The sequence below is a fragment of the Psittacula echo genome, assembly GCF_963264785.1.
Source record: "Psittacula echo genome assembly, chromosome: 4".
In the NCBI taxonomy this organism is placed as follows: Eukaryota; Metazoa; Chordata; class Aves; order Psittaciformes; family Psittacidae; genus Psittacula; species Psittacula echo.
Window position 1 is genome coordinate 59,279,365 of NC_137738.1, and position 22,443 is coordinate 59,301,807.

The 22,443-nt window shown below is 36.8% G+C and overlaps 1 protein-coding gene across 12 annotated transcripts in view; it reads left to right on the plus strand.

The window, feature by feature from the left end:
- CDK19 (cyclin dependent kinase 19) overlaps positions 1-22,443 on the plus strand; it is a 134,278-nt gene that overhangs the window by 59,032 nt on the left and 52,803 nt on the right. For all 12 annotated transcript variants that reach the window (XR_013956524.1, XR_013956525.1, XR_013956526.1 and 9 more), the window contains one exon: positions 9,451-9,591. Coding sequence is in view for 3 of the 12 variants with exons in the window: in XM_080614711.1 (XP_080470837.1) it covers positions 9,451-9,591 (141 nt within the window). In the remaining 9 variants the exon portion in view is untranslated. The remainder of the gene's footprint in view (positions 1-9,450; positions 9,592-22,443) is intronic.

Here is a 22,443-nt window from a genome sequence, read left to right on the forward strand (position 1 = left end):
CTGTCACTAGAGAGATGTAGATTTCCAGAGACCAACAGTTTCAAATGTAGGTAGCTTAGAGTTACTTAGCAAAATCTGTCTGTAAGTATGGGAATCATCCTTCTCTTCAAAGCTGCCCAGCTTTAGTAACTCCTACTGGCTTCAATGAGAAGAATAAATGCTAATCACTTGCAAACATGAGATTAATTAAAATCATTACATTTTTCAGCTTCTGTACTGGAAACATTTGGCAAGAGATGAATAAACTATATTAGATGCTATCTTATTCTGTTCATGTTTTAATACTAAAAAAAAAAAAAAAAGTCCCATTCTAATGAGGAAACATGATGATGCCAGTTAAGCTTATTAAAAAGTTCTTTAATGGTGAGCAAGAACTTCTTCTTTTTTTTTAATTTCCTTTTTTTTACTTTGTATCTAATTCTCAAGGATTAGACTGCTCAAATCTGAAATTTGAGTATAGATAGCTGCATACTTTATAATTTGGTGTTACTTGTGTTTAATAGCATTACCAAGGGATAAAGAAAGCTATGCTAATTTGAATTAAGTGACAGGTATTGATGAAGATGTATTACATTGTCCTTCCCTTAAAGATATTAAGTGTTTAATAACTAAAACCATGAAAGACTTTTCTTTCATCACCTCTCAAGTTACATTATGCCAAACGATTACAATAAGGAATAGAGAAATACTTTTGACCAGTTGATTTATAACTCTTGTTTGCTTTAATTGCCAACATTCTTAGTGTAATCCACAAATTATTTCCTTATGATTTTTCTTGGCTATTAGTCTCTGTCAACTGATAAAGTGCTTAGGCTGTTGGGTGTACCGCATATGTTCATTTATAGTGTATTGTCTACACTGTCATCACTGCTTATGTATGCTCCTGCTACGAAGTGAATGCAAGATTTCTTAGCTTATACCTCAATGTAAAAAGAGTATCTGATGGAAGGTTAAAAATGTGTATGTCCACAGATGTCACAGAACATCTCATACATGATAGGCCACATCCTTTCTTAATTCTTGGTAACTTGCTTCAGTCTCATACCTTTATGTTCCAATTGTCTGAAACTTTGAGCTTCAGGTGTTCATAGCCACAGAACCATCTCCTGTTCCTTACCTTCTGAGGGACATCCCTTTTCTAATATCTACTTGTAAGGTCTTGGATGCTTTTAATTCAAATTGTATCCAGGTTTTTTGCCTTGATTAATACATGTTGAAAGATACAGAATTACAAAAAAAAGGTAATTCAGTTAACACATAGCTGAATTCATCTTAAGTCAATGAATCAAATTGATACCATTTTTTAAAATTACATTTTTCAGTACATGTTTAGGACTTTAAAGTCTTACAAAACTACGCATGCATTAAATCTTTCCAAGAAAAAGTGTAATTCCTTCAACTGATAATGGTATTTTTCTGCTATGTTAATTTTTGACTTTTTTTTCCTTTTTTTTTTTTTTTTTTTTTTTTTTAAAGAAGTTGTTTTACATGCATGAATTTTTGCTGTTTTACAACTAGGGGCTAACTTTTTTCCTATTTAACTTTCATGTATGTTCTTATTTAACTTACTCTTAAGTTGTATACTGCTGTCCAGAACTTCCTGTGTAAAGCTTATGCACTTTAATTATTCAGATTTCTATAAAATACATTAAATGCATGATAATTAGTTAATTGGATTTTAAGAAAAGTTTGATGCAAATGAGATCTGCTCTGGAGGTCAGCTGTTTGTTGTACTTTTACCCACTGGATGGGTTATAATACTAGAGCTTTTCTTCTGTTCCAAGCCACTCTCCTATACTCTTACAGCATCAGATTTTTAGTATTTCCAGTACTTTCTGAAGCACTCATTTTCCTTTTTGTAATGCAGATAATCACACATACAATATCTTTAACTCTATATTCTCTCTATTTTTAATTTTTGATTGTAAGCAACATTTTTTGTAACTCTTTTCTTTATATATTCTGAATTGATAGAGTATCCACTTTTTTAGCTATGGTACAGAGCTAATTCTCTGACTCATTTAATAAGTGTGTGTAACTTCAAAGCTTTAACATCCACTTTTCTGGAAATCTCTGTTGTAACTGAAATCAGAAGCTTCTGAATTACTCTCTTTCTTTTCTTTTTTTTTTTTTTTCTTTCATTCTGAAGAACAGTGACACTTTTATCACAGTAAAATGTGTTGAATGTGTGGCTATAAATGGTTTTATAGCCATAAGAACTATTGTTGGTCACTTAATAAGTGAGTAAGTAAATTAACTATGATTTGATAATATTCCATGTGATGATACATTCACTATCCAAGACCATTTAACCATTATATGGGTTGTGTGGTTTGTTTTTTTTTTTTCCCCCAGTTTGGTTGAATGTTTCTTTTTTGTTAACAGTTCACTGGAATCTAATAATATCTAACTGTATAGTAGCAAATACCTCTAAGAAACATGGAGTAAAATTCAGCTTGAAATTGTGGTTCTGCTTTTTAAAAATGTATTATAACATAGCCAAATGGACCTAAAAATAATAATCAAATAATGGAAAATAGAAAATATTCTTCCTACATGTGGATTTCCTAGCACTACCTAACTCTCAATGTGCAAATAAATGTACTTAATTTCAGCTAACAACATTATGAATAACGTTCTTAAATGCTAAATGAAATTGTGTGGGTGTTGCATACTAATTTGTGCGTTAAACCTGCACGTTTGTTAGATCATGTGAATGTTTTCTAATAGATCTGATTTCTGAAAGTATTCCTCAAGTATGGTGTAACCAGTTATAATTCTTCCACTAAGCTTCAGTTCAGCTCTTAACCATGAGGATAATTCAGATGCTAATTGATCATGAATAGTTTTTACATACATAGAAATACTTAGCGTAGCAGTGTTATTTTTTGTCTCTCTTAATTTTCTATAATCATGTATATGTTTTTGTTTTAATTCAGTCCTGCTCCACTGGGTGATTCTTTGCTCAGTCTGCTCTGTTGTGTGCATATTTAGCAACATAGGATTGTGCTAGCTGGCAGAAGAAGGTAAGATTTGTTGGCACAGAAAGGAGTGTGCTAGCATAGGTTTTGGTTGCTTTAAAGTTACAATTTTTATCGTCAGCCACTATTACCGGAAGTCTTTACAGCATGATTTATCCTTTCCAAATATAATGGATGGGTTTTTTTGACACTAAAGTGGTGGTTGGATTTCTTGCGGAGAGTAGCAACATTCCTTGCTGATAGCTGTCTGTTCTGAGAATGTGCTTGTCACTCACAAAACTTGCTCTTTCTGCCGGAGTTGTAGGGATTTGAGGGTATTTTGTGTGGGTTCATTTTTTTGTACCACAGAGCATGAGAATTGGAGGAAACAACAGGTAGGAATGGACCTCAAAGACAGAGGCAAGTGTGCAAAAGGATGAAATGTGTGAAGAATTAATGTGAAGAGTGGTGTGAATACTGAGTGTTGCAGAAAGGGTAGCTGAATTCTGATGGGTTTTATTATAATTGTATAGACTTATTTTGACATACTTAGGTCTGAAAGATGTAGAAGACCAGGAAAGACCCCAGCAAAACCTAGGAAAATGATAGTGAATCTGTTTATATCTGCTCTGTGTTTCAAAGCTTAGGTATTTGAAGCAAGTTGGCATTAGCAAAATTAAAATTTAGTGTATTAAAGCTCCTTTCAGTGTTTCTTAAAATGTTCTCTTATTGTCACTTGGAATTGGACTTTTTGTTTGACACTTTGGTTAATGACATGCTAAAGGCGATACTTGATGATGGCCATGTACTGACACTGTTTAGAATGTCAAGGTATGTTTTTTTCCTGCCTTGTCTTTTAAAGGGCTGTTGTATGTTGGTTGTTGTTATGCTTTAAAAATTGGAAACCTACATGATTGTTGTAGAAAGACTTTTACCCACTTTTGAATTTATTAAATTTTACTTATGATATACCCTTGACAATTTTTTTGTGTGTGTGTGTGTCTGAAATGAGTTCTTAGTGTAGCCATATGAAGCTGTGATTTATTTTTGAAACAGCAAACAAGTGTTGCTCAGGTTAGTTGGATCCATCTTTGCTGCTTCTATTTTAAAATTGTGCAAACAATGCATGGTTAGTTTTTATAGCCCCTTTAGATTTTGATTTATTCTCCCATAGCCTTTTAAGTGCTTTACATTTAACACTCAGCAATATTAGTTACCTTTTTTTGGGTATCGATTGCTGAAGAGCGAAGATGGAAATAGTTTTCTGTTTAAAATGAGACTTGGAGCCATATGATCTGTATCTTCCTCTTGACCTTGGCACAGATTTAATGTACATCCAAGCTTCCATCTCTTTAATATTAAAATGTAATTTTACTTTGTATTGGTGTGTTAACGTAATTCTGTTTTATTCTTAAAGATTGGGTTAGGGATTTGATAGAAGGGAAGATTTTTTGCTTAAGTGTGGGAGCAGACAGTTTATTTCAGCCGGGAGAAGCATCTGTGTTGACATGATTGCATTTCTGTTTGGTGGAGATGCATGGGAGTTTGAAACAAGCATTGCCTTAAACAGTAGAACTCAAGTAGTAAGGTTTTCTAGGGGATTGTGCCTTGAGGTCTATGAATCATCTTATGTCTGTTTAGGTGGGACCTCACACTGTAACTGCATTTAGTCAGACATGCATAAAATCACTCCTTTAGCTGGCTTCTTACTTCCATGAAGATTTTCCAGGTCTGACTTGTTTGTTTTAACCTCTGTCAGACTGAAGAGCAATTCTCAGAATCAGGAATGAGATGACACAAGCAGAGAGTATGTTTGCATCAGCTTGGCTTCCTTGAAGCAGACTCAAATTAGGATCTTTTTTGAATGCTTATTTAACTGCTTGGTAAATACTAGGGGGTTTTATGAAACCAAATGAGTTTGTTCTATATTGTCATGCATTGTTTATGGTGAAGGATTTAGAAAATGTACGTAGTTCTTTCATCAGCCAGTTTTCACATCAATCTCAACACATTAGGTAACATAGAAGGCCGATTGAAGACTAGATTGAATATTATTTCATCAGTCACCACTGCATTTTCTTTCCAAATGCTTAGCTCTTAATTTCCTTCTGTCATTGTTTATATGGTCTTGCCTTTGCAAAAGCTGAAATGGTCCTACTGAAATAAGCCAGTTCATCAATTTTTCCTCTCAATTTTATTTTATTTTTTTGGGTTGGAAATTGGGAATAAGCAGTTAGGAAACAAAACCAGTAGTCCCAGATATTGCAAACAGCAAATTATAGCATGCCTCTGGAGGCTTCATGACTTTTCTAGAATATTAATAAATTCCAGTCTATGTTCTTTCATGTTCTTCGGTGAAGTATTAATTTAGAGTATAGACTTAAAGCCACTGCCACAAAGTTAATGTCTTGTTTAAATTTAAAACGAAATATGTAAAAGCAATAGAAATATTTTTACATTATGTTTATTTTCAAAAGTGAATACTTAATTGGCTCACAATGTTTTTGGAATCCAGTCAGGGGCAGCATGCTTTTAAGATTCAGGAATATGAAAATACAGATGCACAGAAGAGAAAAGCAACTTGGCTATTTTGCTGAATAGATTTGAATATTGCTTGAAATTTCATCTACCTCATATGACGTGTTCTTTCATTTTGAAGCTTTTTAGATATATGAGAAGGAAAGCTTGCATCTGCAGTGTTCTAATGAACTAATTTAAATTAAACTAAGACTGGATAATGGTGTGGGTGGTTTCTGTTCTGTAGCGTTGTGAATGGCATGGTGCGCACAGACAAGGCTTCCTTAAACTTTTGGTGAAAGTGCCTGGGTATTTTCCAGCTTTTGTGGCCAGGTGATCTATCAGAATATGGGAATTAAGTCATCATTAGAGCAACAGTCAAAAATATGTGGAGAATGCTGAAGCTGTTTCATTCTGTCTGTTTGTCTTCTTGCTACAAACACTCCTCTCTGACTTGACTGAATTGTGGAAGTCCTTATGATTTATTCTTAGTGGTTATCCGTTAGGAGTAAGATCCAGCAAAGAACTTGAGTATACCTAAAGCTGCAGTGTCCAAACTCACCTCCTGGTTCCTGGAGAGAGATGCAGAATGTTATTCTATGTGTCAGGTTTCAAATCTGTACTCCTGACTCACGGGGCAGTCTTGATGCTCTGTGATTCTGCAAAAAGATTTATTGCATGAGAGAAAGGAGGCGTGTGGTTTTGAAGCCTAGTGGTTAGGGGAGTCATCTAGGGAATGGGAAACAGGTTACAATTCCTGTAATTCCTGTCAGTTATTCATACCTTTATTACGTCTAAGATTATAGCCTTTATATGCTGTACTTGAGGCTGTACTTTGTGACTATTCAGGAAGTGAAGCTAGTAGGGAGTGCCTCATCACTTGCGTAGTGCAGTTCTGTATAAAGAACATACTAGTTTGTGCTTTTACCTGCATCCATTTCTACACCTGGGGTTTTGGATTTAAAGTATTAAATATTTTGACTCAGAGCACATGTGCCTACCCTCCGAAAGTCAGCAGAATTGCTTAAGAAATTCCTTTAGCATAATGGTACTGGTGTGGCATCCTTGGCCATTGGAGCTTACTCTGCTCCTCTATGTCAGGAATATTTTCCCACAAAAGTGATGGGGTCATATAGGTATATTTCTGAAAATATACAGAAATAAGAAAAATCCTGGGCTTGCTGCCTCCAGTGGAAATGATACTGTTCAGCAATTGCACCTATTTGCCATTCAGTTTCTTAGATGCACACTACCATTAAAATTACTGATTAGCACTGGGTATGTATGTTGGTCTTTCTTTGTGTGGGTAGTTCCCTACAAGAAATTGGATGAACTGCTTTTTTTACAAAACACTTGAGGGTAGGAGTTGATCACAACCACTGCAGATTCATTCTGCATGGGGCAAAGGCAGCTTTTCAGTTCCTTGTATTATTTGGCCTTGCAGTATGTTTTTAGTTTAATTTTTGTTCATTTCTTGAATCTAAACTGTGATAGGATGAAGTTTGTGATTTGACAAATATACACTTCAGGAGAGTAAGTTGGCAGCAATAATTTTTATTTGCTTTATTAGGAAATTTAATTTCATCTAATAGCGATAGTGCGTGCTTACTCTAAACTATCAGTTTTAATTCAGTTCTGCAATTCAATAACTCTTTCAAGAAAGGAGCTTACTTTCTTAGCCTTTCTGACTGTAACAAGCAAGCATCAAAACAAGATGATTTTAAAAATGTGTGTAAGTGGTATTTCAGAGGCAAATAAGAGCAAGCTTTGTCATCTGGAACATGTGCCAGCTTTGGTCGGTGTAGTGAGAAGCCTCAGCTGTCAAGTCTGGTTGGGTAACTTAGCTTAGTATTGTGCTGATTTAGTTACGCTAGCTCTGGTTTAGAGGTAACTTGCATACCTAAAGCTCAGCATAAAGGCAGATTGTCTGCCTCAAAAGTTCACTTAGGTGTTCCTTGGTAATGAGAGGAAGAAAGGGGATGCTGCTGCTATGAGTTGCCGCAGGAAAAACGTTCCCCTCCTCTACACTTTAAGTGATTACATGCATGTTGAAAAAGGGCTGCGTTTATGTGTTTTTGTGTTGTGACCTTTGCTCATTGGCACTCCTGTATTTTTTTTATACCATGTATTAATAAAGATAATAATTTGGAAGTTTATAGTATCATTACTGATTTATAAATCATATTGTAATTACATATGAAAGTCATTACCTGGTGAGCATTGTGCAGTACTGGAAGGCAGGGACTTCTAGTTGAAGTTTTGACAAAGTCTTCTTGTGATATGATAAGAAAAAACTTTTCTAAGGAAATGATCCCTTGAGGTTTTCCATTATAGTTTTCAGAGTGATTGCATAATTAAAGGATCAGGTACTAAGAGCTTGTTTTGTTCACTGATGCTCATTTGTATATTAAAACCTAATAATCATGTAGATTTCTTTTCTGTACTTTTTTAAATATTCAGCCATCCCTGTTGTCCATGTAGTGTGGAAGGCTCAGTGGGAATATTGCTGTTGATAAGGCAGTGCTCAGGCTGTTGTTCTGATGTGGTTTGCTTTTTTTTTTTTTTTTTTAATTTCTCTTTAAACAGTATTGTCTACACCTTTGCTAAGCATAGTTTGGCAGCCGCTAGAGAACTGGTGACAGCCAGAGGTAGCATTTACCGTGAGGAAACATTAACCTGTTACCATTTGCATTGGGAACAGTAGTGACAGACTTGGCGGGTGGTGATGGTGGAGGGAGCAGAGGTCTAATGAAAGCACAGCCATTGGCTACCTCTTTAACCTGGGGAGGGGGATGATCTTGAACTAGACAAATGCTATTTAAAGAACGGGGTAATTAGTAGTCTTGTCAGTTGCAAATTAGCATTTTGAATCGCTTTCACTAAAAATGCAAACTGCCTTTATTATTTCTGTCTTTCAAAAAGCACATAATTGAAAATTATTTTGTTATCTGGGATGCTTCTTTGAATTGCCTTCAGAAAGGAGATTTTTTTTTTTTTTTTTCCATCAGAACGGATGGATTTAGTAGTTCACTGAATGGCAATACGTTAAGATTGGGTTTGGGCCTTGCATAGCCCCACCTTGTCTGAGGTTTGAAAATGTGAAATGGCCTCACCCCACTTTATTTCTTGTACAGAGTAGCAAAACCAACCTAGCTCACCATCTCCATATTGATCTTACAATGAATATTAATTAGGTTATGAATATTTCATGATATCTCAGTAATTTTTAATGAATTTTTTTTTTTTTTTCATTCTTCAACTGTCTAATGCTGGGTTCCTTTTCTGCATTCCCTGTTTTCAAGTGGTACTTGTCCTCTAATGGGCTGACTGACTTCTATAATCCAAAAGCCACTAGCTGGTCATCATCAATGAAGTAATACACCCAAAACTTGGAAGCAAGAACATAACCATTTTTAGACGTTTGAACATGATCTCACCCTAATGTGGTGTGGGGTTTTTGAAGTTGTGTCCCATTGTGTGCCCCCTGCTCCCAATTTATTTAAGTATTTATTTAATCTCTCTTTACTGGGTTTCTGATTTAGGGGGGAAACACTAAAGTAGTTGCAAGTACAGTGTCCTGGTGCTTTTGGAGAGGAGGAGGGAAAGTGTGAAAGCATAGAGTGTGGTCCTCTTTCTGGTAGATACTGCTGGTTTGGAAGTTTCTGCTCTAGCTGCTGAGGATAAGAGGATCCCAAATGGGGAGGAGGGAGGGAGGAGAAAGTCTAAGACACTTTACTGGAGGTAAGTAGACAGTCTTTAGATATTAACAAAAGCTTGGCAGCTGTGTTTTTAAAGCAACTCAGAGAGTGAAAACACTTTAAGAAAATTGTGAGCACATCACTATTACTTTCATTTGCAAAGTTTAACAAACTTTAAATTTCATTCCATTATTTAGTGTTAATAGTTTGTAAAAAAACAATTCAACCAAAAACTTATATAACATGCTTCATGTTTCTGCTTGTTTTATTTCTAGCATATTATCAAGTTTCACCGTGCCTCAAAAGCAAATAAAAAGCCCATGCAGTTGCCAAGATCTATGGTTAAATCCCTACTCTACCAGATCCTCGATGGAATCCATTACCTCCATGCAAACTGGGTGCTTCACAGAGATCTGGTAAGCGTCACATGGATTACCTGGTTAAGAAAGTTTCACGTGCGTATCGTTGGGTAGGAGAAGAAAAGTCCCTATTAGTAATCTTCCATATCGATCCGTACAGCTCTTCCTGTTATTGTCGCAGGAAGACCAATGGAGACTTTAAACATGAAAACAAACTATGTTTTCACATTGTTTTTATCTGAATCATCTGAGCTCGGACAATGATGCTAGATCCGGTAAAAGGTTTGCAGATACCAATATCCGAAAACAGTACATGAGTCAGCTGATATGGGTTGGTTGAACATGCTTATAAGTTTGTGCACGACTTTGAAACGGCATTTAAATAGGAAAGTGATTGATACCCTTGTACATTGTTTGGCTTACATGCAAGTTACCATAAAAGCTAGTGAAAAAGTAGTTTTTTCATGGAGTATTTCTTTTCCATGTGTTATTTTTTCTGACCGTGGGAAGAGAACTATGAAAGGGTTGTCATCTTGAAATTTCTCATGACCTGAAGTGTCTCTGAAGATTGATTGATTGCAGATTACAAGGGCAGCTGGTTGCCTTGTCTTAGTTATCCTTTTCCCCTTGAAAGTTTCCCACCACTTCTCGTACTTCAGTGGAGTGCTACCAAGGATTGCGAAAAGACTACTATCAGTATGGGTGTAGTGTTTTTGCCACTTGCATTGTAACTAGAATCTGTGGCATGAGACAACATGATAGTTAATGTGCCAGAACTGTTCTGATAGTTACGCTATTGTAACATCAGTAGTAGCTATGGTAGGAAGTGTAGTGTAATCTGTGTATAACACCACTGCTTTTATTTGGTTATTTTTCCATAGTTGACCTAGTACATCAAAATAGGGACGTATATCTAGAAACTTATAATCACTAATGAAGTTTGGTGAGACATAAATTTTTCTTGGGTCTTTAATAGCAAATAGGGGCTTGGATTAGTTTTTGAATGTAGAGCAAATGCTTTCTTAAAAGATATGAAACAACTAAGGCAGCCCTGAAACAGAAGTCACAGACATCTTCTGAAATAAATTTTATTTCATTTTTTTCATAATACCTACTAACAGTGTCCATTCCAGCAGTGGGGTTTCAGGCTTTGGTATGCATTATTTATTTATTTGTTTGTTTGTTTATTACCTTTTTCCTTAGTATTTATTGTAAGTTTTTGTGTTAAATTCCAGATATTAGTATACTTGGTAGGAGGGGGAGGTCACCTTTGGAATAGTAACTGTAAGCAAAAGCAGGAAGCAAGTACAACCCTGATTCTCATGCTACAATTACTACTTTCCTTAGGAGACAGCTGTTGCTTTGGCAGAGTTCTGAGGTGTAATTATATACAACTTGAAAAGGAACACCTGAAAAATCTATATTCAGCTCTGTTTAGGGGAAGTATATGTGTTCATGGAACTATTAAGTATATATATACTCAGGTGCCATACTCGAACTTGGTATCTCGATAGGAAATGCAAGATGGTATTTAATAATAACGAATACCCTTGAGAATTATCTTGCTGGTGTTGCTATTTCCAGCCTGCAGCACCAGGTGTTTTGTGTGCCTAGTGCTGCTACTTTATAGGTCTTATCTGCTGTTGATGAGTTGCAGCAAAGCTGATGCCTAGTATCTCCATCTTTTTTCTTGGAACTTCAGGAGGCGATAGGTGCTGTTATAAAAAGATGGCTATTTTTCATGTCTCTGGAATGAGAGTGCTTGATGATGTTGGCATAATGGAAACAGGAGAACAGAAATTTTTGAAATCTTTATGTGTTCTTCGTATGCAAATAATTTTAAGATACTGAATTCTGGGATACCTCAGTGAGAGAAAGGAAACCGTTGAAAAACCTGCTTTGGTACACTAGTGATTTAAAGGTGTATTCAGAGTCTTTGCCTTTTTAAAAAGTGTTGCGAATTCCTGAAGCATTCAGGTATTTCAAATAGTTATTTTGTACCTTGAACACAGTAAGAAAAACCTGATATTATTCTGGATGTGTCCTGTCTGCTCTTGAAATTAAAAGTTAATGTAATCATTTAGTAACCAACTTAAATTCTCAGTTAATCCAAAGTTTTATATTCCCGTAATTTTTATTCATACACTCAGACCTGTGATTTTTGCTTCTAAGAATGGTATCTCAGGCATGATTTCACTGGGATCAGTTTCTTACATAATGCATACATACCAACTGTTCAGTGTCTTAAGATGGGGTGCAGTTTGTCTGGTGTTTTTCTCTTAGCTGTTTTAATTTACAACTGCTGGAAAAATATTTTTCTATTTTATGTAAACTAAATTTTGCATCAAGACACCTTGTACTTTGCTGGTTTAATGTAACTCTGTTCTTACTATTTTTAGCATGTGTTTGGATGTAGACCAAAGATGGCAACATCCATGAAAGTCATGATGCGCTTATTTCGTTGCTTAAAAAAAAAAAAAAAAGATTCTCCAAGAATATTTATCATAATATTAGTCAAGTCCTCCTGAGCCATGGAGATGACCTTCAGAATCTATTTAACAGATTTTGCAAGGAAAAAACAGAAACATGGGAGGTAAGGTATTTGTGAGAGTACTTGCTTGGAGGTATTTGAAGAATGTTGTTTAAATCTTAATTTGTTACTGTCATAGAGTTTTTAAAGAAGCTAGAATACCAAATGTGCTTTTCAAAAACCCCTGGTTCTCAGAATACTAAATGTTTTTTAGAAACCCCTTGTTCTCAATGGATCTGTATTTTTAGATACGTTAAAAGTGTTGAGTTATTTTTAAGGTCAGCAGTAGCCGGCAAAAGCATAACACAGTAATAAAACTGATGAACAGTGTGAACTTGCAGTCTTGCAATACTATGGCCTGTCCTTTGGCTGGGCTAATGGATAGTTTCTACCACAAGGAGACAGTCTTGTTCCCCTTCGACGCCACTAGGCATTGCCATCCATTCTGATGGCCTGGCAGATGACACACGTGACTCATGATGAGCTCATTCAGAGAGCTAAACCTGCAGAAAGTACTCAGTTTTCTCCTGCAGAGCTCAATTTCTGCAGGATTAACTCCCTGAGGGATCTCACTAGGAGCTTACGTGTGCAGGAGTTGGAACAGAAGAAGCGTGAGGCTGGAGGTAGTGGCAGTAAGCGCAATAGGTCATTCTAGCATCATCTGCCATTACATCAGATTATTTCATTGTTAAAATACATCTTCTTTAATTCTTAGATAAAATGCAAGTGTTTTTAGAAACTCAAATTCACTTGTGGTTCTAAATCACTGTAATTTTTGTGTTCACCTTGAATCTCTTCTGATGTGAGACTTATGTCAACTTAAACTTTCCCAACACAAGTCCAAACGTAGGAGAGTGTCCAAACTGAGGCAAAGTATAACACCAAATGCACTCTTGCTTACACTTCTAGAAATCAGAAAATAATTTAGTGTAGTGTATCTTGCAGCTTCTTGTAACACCAGGATTGTTTCTGGCTTTCTTATCCTGAAGGTAGCTGAAAGGTCCTAAGTGACTATTTAGATATATGTTTTTGACCAACATGTTAATTTCTGTCAGTTAAAAAAATACTCAGCAGTAACTTTCTTTATGGCAAGATTCAAACTAATACAGAATATGGGACAGGAGCATTAGAGTTTTTGTTTCTTTGAGTAGCATTGTGGCAGTTTATATACTTTGGAGGTGATATAAGTCTGTAGAAATCCACACAGTTGTTCTCTTATCAAGCCATTTGGAGTGCAGTTTTGTTGTGGAATTGCATGCTGTTGGGCAATGATAATTTTGCCTTTTCAACATAGCAGCATTCCTGAAAGCCGCATGTGGGAGGAGGGAGGCTTTGCTGGCTCTGCGAGCTGCTGGGGCATTTCATTATGAACATTGAGCTTAATATAGATAGACATTAGAGAAATAACCTTTTAGTACTAAGCTTTTGATTTTTAAAGTGTTTTGTATACAGTGTCCACTTGAAGATCCAAAATTGTGCTCTGTACCCTGAGTCAGTAGCAAGCTAGAATATGCAGCACATGGAGTATAGTATTTCAGGGTGTTATGATATCTTTATCCCCTCCTCCCCCAAATGTGAGTTAGATTCTACAGGAGCATTCAGCAAAGGCCTTACTTTGCGGAGACATCTAAAAATGGAAATCTTCCATACAGCGTTCACGGTGTGCGCTCATGTTAGCAACAGAAAGGATTCTGGCACTTTTTCTTGTGCTAATAACCCTTCTGTAGCTGATGTTAGTTGCTTAAGGACAAAGGCAGAGACCATTTCCTTTAGAACTTGATAAAAGCAATTTCTATACATAATAGGATGTGTTTTCCTGGAAGGAGGTATAATCTATGAGATGTTTTAAGTGCACAGAAACCATATTGAGGAATTCATTTAAGACTCCACTTATATCCTTGAACATTTCTTTAGAATACTGCTTAATGTTATTAAAACTACTGGTTGAAAAGTGAATGTTGGAAAACAAACTCACCAGAGAAATGCAGTTTTACCCCCCTTCCTCCTAGGATTGTGCTAAATGGTTGCTTTCAACATTCTGAAATCAGAAGCTTGCTCATTGCAGTAGTCATATAAACTACCTTTGTAAAATGGGCCAAGTTCCTAAATTTTAAATACTTGTTGACTAAGAATTTCTCAACTTTCTTTTGTATTGGCCCTCTACAGCTTTCGAATGTTAAAGCTGACTGTGTTTTTTCAAATAAAACAGATTAGCTTACAGCAGAAGTCTTTTAGATGGAATATCAGTAATATAAGTGAAAATATGCAATCTTTGACACGCCTTTGAACTCAAAATTTTGATTGTATACAGAAGGCACAGTTAACATGTCCTGGTGGAACATAAGGTGTCTGTGAGTCTTAAATTGCAGAGATTTTTGGGTTTTTTTAATATCCTTTTCAGTTTAATAATTGATTTGTATTACTCTGTTTAGAAAGAGATTCAGGTGTCTAAAGTATAAGGGTGCCAGAGGGTAGATTATAGATGACATGGTTCTCTGAGCAGGCTTGGATGCATAACTTACTGTTGATGCAGGAGGAGGCCATGCTGCTTCTACTTCTCCCTGTTCCACTATATTCCTCCTCCAAGAAGGGGATTGGCAAGGTTTAGGAAGAAGAGGTTGACCTGTATGCAAGTTCATTCCCCAGTCTGGTTGCATAAGTGTTCAGGTAAGGTGGATATATGGGCAAGATGGATGTATGTGTGGAAGCCCAGTGGTCAAGGATGGGACATAAGAGAAGGATAGATTTCAATTTTCAGTGGCATTATCCTATTCTGCTGACAGTGTTAAACGTATGATTTGTAATCCTTCTCCTTAACCATTCTGGTACCTGTAAATTTGTTGGTGCCTGCTTCATCTGCAGGTGAAGATCATGTATGTGATCTGTAGTTTGGTTCACTGTTGTGTGTATTAGCAGAAGGTTTTTTTTGTTGTGTGCTTAAGCTAATCAGTTTGTGTTTTTTTCTGGAGTGGGTTGTGGAGTGTTCATACACTTCTGCCACCTGCAGAATTTATGGAGTGCTAATCTGGGCATTTTTTGTGGAAGACACAGCAGACAGCTGACGTTTGATATAATTTTGGCTCTGCCTGTCTGCTTATATAGCAAATTTCTACAGACAGCCTTTGGGATGATCAGACATGAGCTTCTAGATTCAGGCTTTTAACAGGTCCCCTGAATATCTAGCCACTGCAGTAATAGTAAACCCTGTATCTTTACAAGGGTAAGCCATAAGCGGAGCCAAGAGACACTGTTGTGCTGACCATGCTCCAGTTGGCCAGAACAAGACTTTTTTTTGCCTTGGTGCTCCAGCTCAGTATCTCTTCTGGAGTGGTGTGTAGTGGCCAATGGAATAGTTGTTCTCTCTCAGGGTTGTCTGGAGACTGTGGGATTTATTTTTTTTCCTGTCAGAAGTAAAGCAGAAAGGGAAAGGCCAAACTGAAGGGGCCAGACATGACTTTATGTGGGAATCAGCAACTTCTGTCTTCCTCAGAGGTGCCGCCAGTTCAGAAATGATTAAACCAATTAGTGTTTCATCTTCTAACTGAAAATTTGTGATTTTAAAACAGAAATCTATTCTCAATTTATTCAGAATATTTTAAGTGGTCCATCACGATGTTTGTATAGAATAACAAGATTTTAGTAAATTTTCAGTAATTCAATTGTATTCAATAAAGCTCCAACAGTTTTCAGATTTTTAGTTGACTGGTTGACTTCCAGTTAAGGGATTAATTAAAAACCCAGTAATTTTCTTGTAAGAATCCTCCTCTATCCGGTGTGTAAATCTGCAGTCTCTTACGATGGACCTGTACCTGGACTCTGCTCTGGGGCTTTGCTTCCACGTTGCACAACTCACTTAAACTGCTTTTTACTCTGTTTCCCAATCAGTTAGCTATTTATGGGGCTAATTTATAGTTTACTGCTTTATGTGCTGTGAAATCTTTGAGTGAAAGCAGTATAATATCTGTGGTTTATGTAGTTAACTTGTTTTTGTTGCTTGATACTCTTCTTCTAATGAGCTGGAAACATTAACAAAGACTGAGAATTAAAATAATATGCATATTGTATGAAGGCACCAGAAAATTTCCTAAAACTTTGTTAATTGGGTACTTTTTACTTCTGCTTTCATGTTAAAGCCTTTGAAAATTGCGAGAAGTCTCTCTGTGCTTATTTATTACTAGCTTATAGTATTTAACTACTCTCTCCTTTTCCTCTCTGTGCTCTTGCAGGAAGATTTTCCAGGCCAATAAATAATTAGAAAAATTACCTAAAAAGCAGCAGAACAAAAAATTTTTTTTTTTTTTTTTTTTTTCAGTGTTCCACCTGCATTTTGCTAAGCAAGCAAGCTGGGGGTTTGAAAGATAAAATGAAAAATGATGAGTGTGGGAAACTCACCTTTTACCAGCAGTTCTGAGAAAGGGTTTTTATGTGCTGGTATCAAAGGTAAACTTAGACATAGGTTCATGCATCCCTCCCTTGACAAACAGCTGCTGTGTAGGAATGCAGAACTGTTGGGTCCTGCCTTGTGCCAGTAATTTTGCACTGGCTTGTAAAGCTGCTTGGCCCTGTTGCACTCATTTGGGTGCACACATGCCTCCTATAAATAAATAACAAGTCAACCTGTCTGCCAGTTTCTTCAGACTTCTTAAAACCACTCTAATTATGGTACCCACCATTCTGTGTCATCGTGTGTGTGTGTGTGTGTGAGAAGGGTACACACATGTGTGCGGACATGCACTCCCAACTTTCTTCTCTAGCTGTATATGGGTTTGGGTCTCTTAATCCTTTCTTATTTCATCTGCATGATCTCTTTTGGGGGAAGGGGACTTTCCACAGTGTCAAAGACTCTTATGAATGATCATACTCAGTTTTCAGATTTACCCAAAGAAAGGAAACGCAAGCTAAACCTACATATTTTGAGAGATTAGGCTCCATGATGAATTTATTAGCTGGAAGGTTAACACATTTTTCCTCTTGTATATCTGGTTAGAGGCTCCCTTATAGTGACTGGTACAGGCTCCAGCCAGCTCTTTTCCCTGGTTCAACAGCTCCACATCTCTTCTGGAGTAGTGTGAAGTAGCCAATGCAATAGTTACTCTTTCTCAGGGTTGTCTGGAGACTGTTAGAGAGAGGGTACGCTTTTTTATTTACTGCAGAGGAACAACAGCATGTGGATGCTTTCTATATGGATACATGCTTCTAGATAGATAAATGAACCAGAAATGTTCCATAATGAGTAGCAAACTGAGTTTTGTCAGCATACCTTATTTTCTTTTTCTGTTTAAACATTAAGCATATATTGAGGGGCACCTACTCGAAAATGGTGCATTTCTCATTACTCAGAACTTTGCTTTTCTCCTTCAGTTGTAAAAACTAATATTCATGTGATTTAGAAAGGTGTATGAAGACATATTCAGAGTATTACCTCCTCTGAGTACATGGAAACAGCAATTTTTCCAAGACTGACTAATGCATACCTTTTGGTTTGTGGCAAGAGTATTAAGAAGATGTTTGTAGATTAATTTTACTAATAAAAATAATTATGGTTGAAGAAAAAATGTTTTACCTCAGGATCTTGAAACAAGCTTATGAACAAGCTTATGCCCATAAAACCCTGACTGTATATAAATTCAGATGAGTCAGAAGAAACAAAGGGACTGATTTAATGTTCTTTTAGCTGTGTTTTGCTGCTAAAGTCAACAGATAACATATGGCTCCTGTGAGGTTCATATCTCTCTTCCTGAGGTGGAAAAAGGGTGAGATGGAAGAAAAAGTATTGAAGTAATACTAGAATTTATTGAGGGGTTTTTGTTTGTTTTTTTCCCCAATACAGAAAACAACAGAAGGAAAATATCGTATTTTCTAATAGTCCCAGTTCAGATGCCATCTGCTGTATGAAGGTTTCTAGTAAATACATGATGTATTTGCTTTATTGGTGCAACTGACCATTTGGAGTGAGCAAACTGGGCTTTGCCCTTTAATTGAAAAAATGCAAGGTTCAGAAGAAGCTTTTAAAAGTTTTTCATTTGTAAGAGACTTGTCACTTCTATTGGAGAAGGTACTGTTGGGATGATGGGATTGGCTATAAGATTGGCCATGTCTGTCACATTATTTCTGTTTGGACTCATTGCCCCTTCTGAATAAGGCAACAACGGTTGGCATCACGTTGTTGACATGTTCATGTTACTGTAATAAAAATTAATGAAGCTTAAAAGTAGTATGTTAAAATCAATGAAGACAGCTAATGTAACAACATATGATCAAGAAAAATGAAAATATTGCATTTGTTCCTCGTGTTCCTTGCCATCTTGTACTTTCTGTTGTGCCTTTCTCTTTATTTGCAAGCATACTGTAGTTATTACTGCTCTACTAAGATGTTGCAATAACGTTGCAGATGGTCTTGCATTTAAATTAAGCATCTTCGATCAGTGATCAAGGAAGCTGCAGTGACTAGCAAAGGATGTTAGTTTACTCTTCAGTTCTGATATGTGGGAACCTTGTCAAAAGAACTGGCTCTGCTGCACAAAATGACTCATCAGCTGTTATTTCACCAATGGCTTATCTCAGGGTCTCTTTGTCTTCTTTAACCTTCATTCTTTCAGCTTTCTGGCTAATGTTTCAAAAACTACTGGCCTTACTGTAGCTGTTGATACTGAATATCACAGTTATGTCAGTTAAAGAAAATGAAGGAAATCCTTCATGCAGTCTGTGAAGTGGTCCGCTCAGGAACTGGGCATTAGGTCTTCAAATCTATCTTTATTGGTGGTTATGGTAGTCTTTTAGTTGTATTTTCCTGAGTTTTATGTAAAACAGCTTGGAAATAAATTTTCAAGGCATTTTAATAAATACAGGAACAGCACACCTAGACAGCTGGTAAAAGTATTTATAATATTCTTTCAGCTATTAACAGTGAAGCTACGAACATTTCCAGACAAGAAAGGCTTGTCATAGTGGAAGTAGTCATAGAACCATAGAATAGTTAAGGTTGGAAAGGACCTTAAGATCATCTAGTTCCAACCCCCCTGCCATGGGCAGGGACACCTCCCACTATACCATGCCACCCAAGGCTCTGTCCACAGTGTCAGTCTTAAATGCATGCAGTTCTCTGTATACCAAACCCCTGTACTAACAGAATTTCTTTAACTGTTCTTTCTTGTCTCTGTTGTTCTTCTGCCCTCTGGAAGCTAAATCCCATGTGAATACATGACAGTCATTTTGACAGACATCCATTCCACTTTGTTCAACACCTCAGTGGTGTTAAGAGCACAACTCCCTATTACCTTCTGTTTTCCTTTCAGTGGCGTGTAGAAGCACTTGCCCACCAGTTCAGTAACTTTCCTGTGCTGCTTTGTAAAGTAGTGAAAAACAGTGTGGAAATTCTTTTATTCTATTTAAGTAAACTGATGCCATCTGAAAAAAGGTTTTTATATTGGGATTATGGATTTGCATTCTCAAACCCCTTCCTCCTACTTTCAGGCTAGTCCCCCTCTGTGATGCTGTGGTTCCTTCTGCTATAATAAATTCTGAATATAAATTTTGGTTGTGTTTGTATCACTTCTATGTTTTTTATGTTGAAGAAGGAAGGAGGGGATGGGGGACACATGGTCCAAAACCACCAAAAACCCAAACACCACTCCCTTCCTCCCTCCTTTCTCCCTTAAAATAGTAATAAAAATGAAGTAAGATGTTATTAAAAGTTTCTGCTTGCTTATTCTGCTAGCTTAAATGTTGAGCCCAAGTAGTTCTGTAGGCAATATTTTGCATTCCTGAAATTCCGCTCGGAATGGGGGATTTTCAGCTACTCAAACCATTTTGTTTCACACTGTAATTGCTGCCAAAGAGTGGTTTTTTCGCAAATGTCTTCTGTTCTACATTTTTCTTTAATCCATGGAACATGCTTGTACATTTTTACTTTGATTTGCCTTTCATATAGTTACTTTTGATCTAACAGTTGTAGATGATGATTGTTAGAATTGTGAATTAAGTGCAAACGCCAGTAGGTTACATTCTAATGAGCTGATACTGACATCTAATGCTATCAAAGTAATTTTTGTGGCTGTTGAACTGTATGTTTATCTCTTTGCCAGCTCATCTGAAATCAAGTTTCTTGAATGGGATGCTAACTTTGGTTTTGGTTCTTGAAATTCAGGATGTGAATTCCAATCTCAGCCCTGAAACAGATTGCTAGTCAAGTAAATATTAATTTGGATTCTTGGTAGTTAAACCCAAAAGAATTGCAGACCCATCTAGGTACTGGGTACTGTGTGTGTGCTTGAAATTCTGGTTATCTGGATAGTTTAATTATTTCGCAGTAGCTTTTTACTAATTTTACTGTCAGCAAATGCATATGCTGTGGCTGGTTGACTGCTGCTGTCTGGTAGGATACAGGATTTACTTGGAAGCTTATTTCTCCATGCGTGCCTCCTTGCTTTGGTAGAGAGCTGCTGTTCTTTGGTGCAAGCTTCTGTAGAGGGATGGGAAGGGCTTGCAGTAGCAGTGAACATTTTAGGGGACCTAAAAGTCATCTTTTCTGTGTGACATAAAAATACCTGAGTATATATTACAAGTGGAGTGTTAAGTTTGAAAAAAATGTTAAACAAATTGAGCTGTTTTCTATTTTATCTTATTTTCAAGCTGTTTCGCCTCCTGCAGTGTTTAAGTTTCAATGCTTATTGTATTCCTATCTATGGGGTTATATGTCCCTTTATGATCTGTAGTTTACTGAAGTGCTAATCCCACAGTTCTGCTCACTTACGACTTTTTGCTTCACTGGAAAAATTCTTGGTGCTAATCTCTCTGTTTGGGATGGTATACATGGGAACACTCAGCAAAGTCTGCATTAACTGTTGAAATAGATTAACTAAATTATGTTCAACTTCTTTGTAGCTATTCTGAGTGGTCTGAAAACTTGAGTTGTGCTCAGTTCAGCTGTGCCCATGTGAAGTGATGCTGTCTCAGACTGTCCAGCTCTTTACTGCACTGGAGGTGGTGCTGGGTACCACAGAGTCAGTGATGCACGTGTGCTCCTCCACTGCAGCTGTCCCAGCCCATGGTCCCACTGCTAACTTATGCCCTTGACAAAGGAATATTTATTCTTGCTGAAGTGCTGCAGTGGACTGGAGGGCAGCAGCAAAGGAGTATGTTCGCTGCAACAGTCTGCTGTCTGGGTGATTATCTCCAGCAGAGAGACAGTGTGGACTGCTAGAGGCAGTAACGTCTGAAACTGTACAGCTGCTTTTCTTGGTGCACACAACTTGGAACCCTTCTTCAGTATTTAGGTAGTTTTAATTTAGTTTAGTAGGAAAACTTAAACTAAAGTGGAGGGTATGGCTACATGAACAAGTTACAGCAAGGCAGTCTAGGGTGTGGATTTACTCTGCATTAGTTTCTCTGTAGTAACTGCTCCCCTGCATGTTTTTATCCTGCAGAAAATGCGTAGTCCTTTGATATCTCTCTCCTTAATGAGAGTAAGATAAAATTACCAAATGTACCATCATTAAAACTGGACAGTTACTGCCTTAATTTCTAAGTGCCTTACATTGTTTCTGAAGATGATTTAATGAAAATGCTGGTAACCAGAATGTCACTATAATAATGACTGCATATTTGTCTTTTATGATTGTTTTTCTAACTGGTACCCATATGTTGAGCTTGTAGAACAATTCAACCTTTTGGATACAGTCCTCCTACAGTGCAAGTCTAGTTTAGTCTTTAGTATGCAAGCACCACTTCAGTCTTACAAAAAATTGTGTTCAGAATTTGAGGGTGGTGTGTGTTAGTATCCCTTTTCATCTTATTAAATCAGATTTAAAGCTGTCAAATGAGTTCATAGCTTTTGGATTTTTAACAGTAGGGTCATTAAAGCTATTAAATCTGTTAAAGATATTATTGCCTCTAATAAAGCTTCCCTAGACTTTCATCCTGGTCCTAAGTTTGTAATGCGACTATTTTCAGAATGGATATTGCAAACTATTGAGAAGAATTTCAGCTGATGGGCATAGCATATACAAAACATGGGACAGTGTAACAGGGTGTGGAAAGTGCTCTGGTGGTGGTTTCTGAAAGCTAGAGGTTTTCTCAAAGGCATGTTGTTGCACAGAAGGCTTTTCAGAAGTCATAGTCTGGCTTTGAGGAACAGGAGTTGAGTGCCTAGCCTATATATGCAGTTTGAAAAAAAGAAACTAAAAATTCCCACAGGGAGTTTTATTTGCATTTTAAGCACTTGGTGTTTTGTGAGAATGTCCAAGGACTCATTGGCAGCATCAACGCTGAGGTAAATCGTAAACCTTGAGCACTAAAATCATAGATGTTTTTCCTAGTAAACTGGGGCCAATTTTCTGTAGTAAGGACAATAATGTCTTTCTTTCAAAAGTGTACTGTGT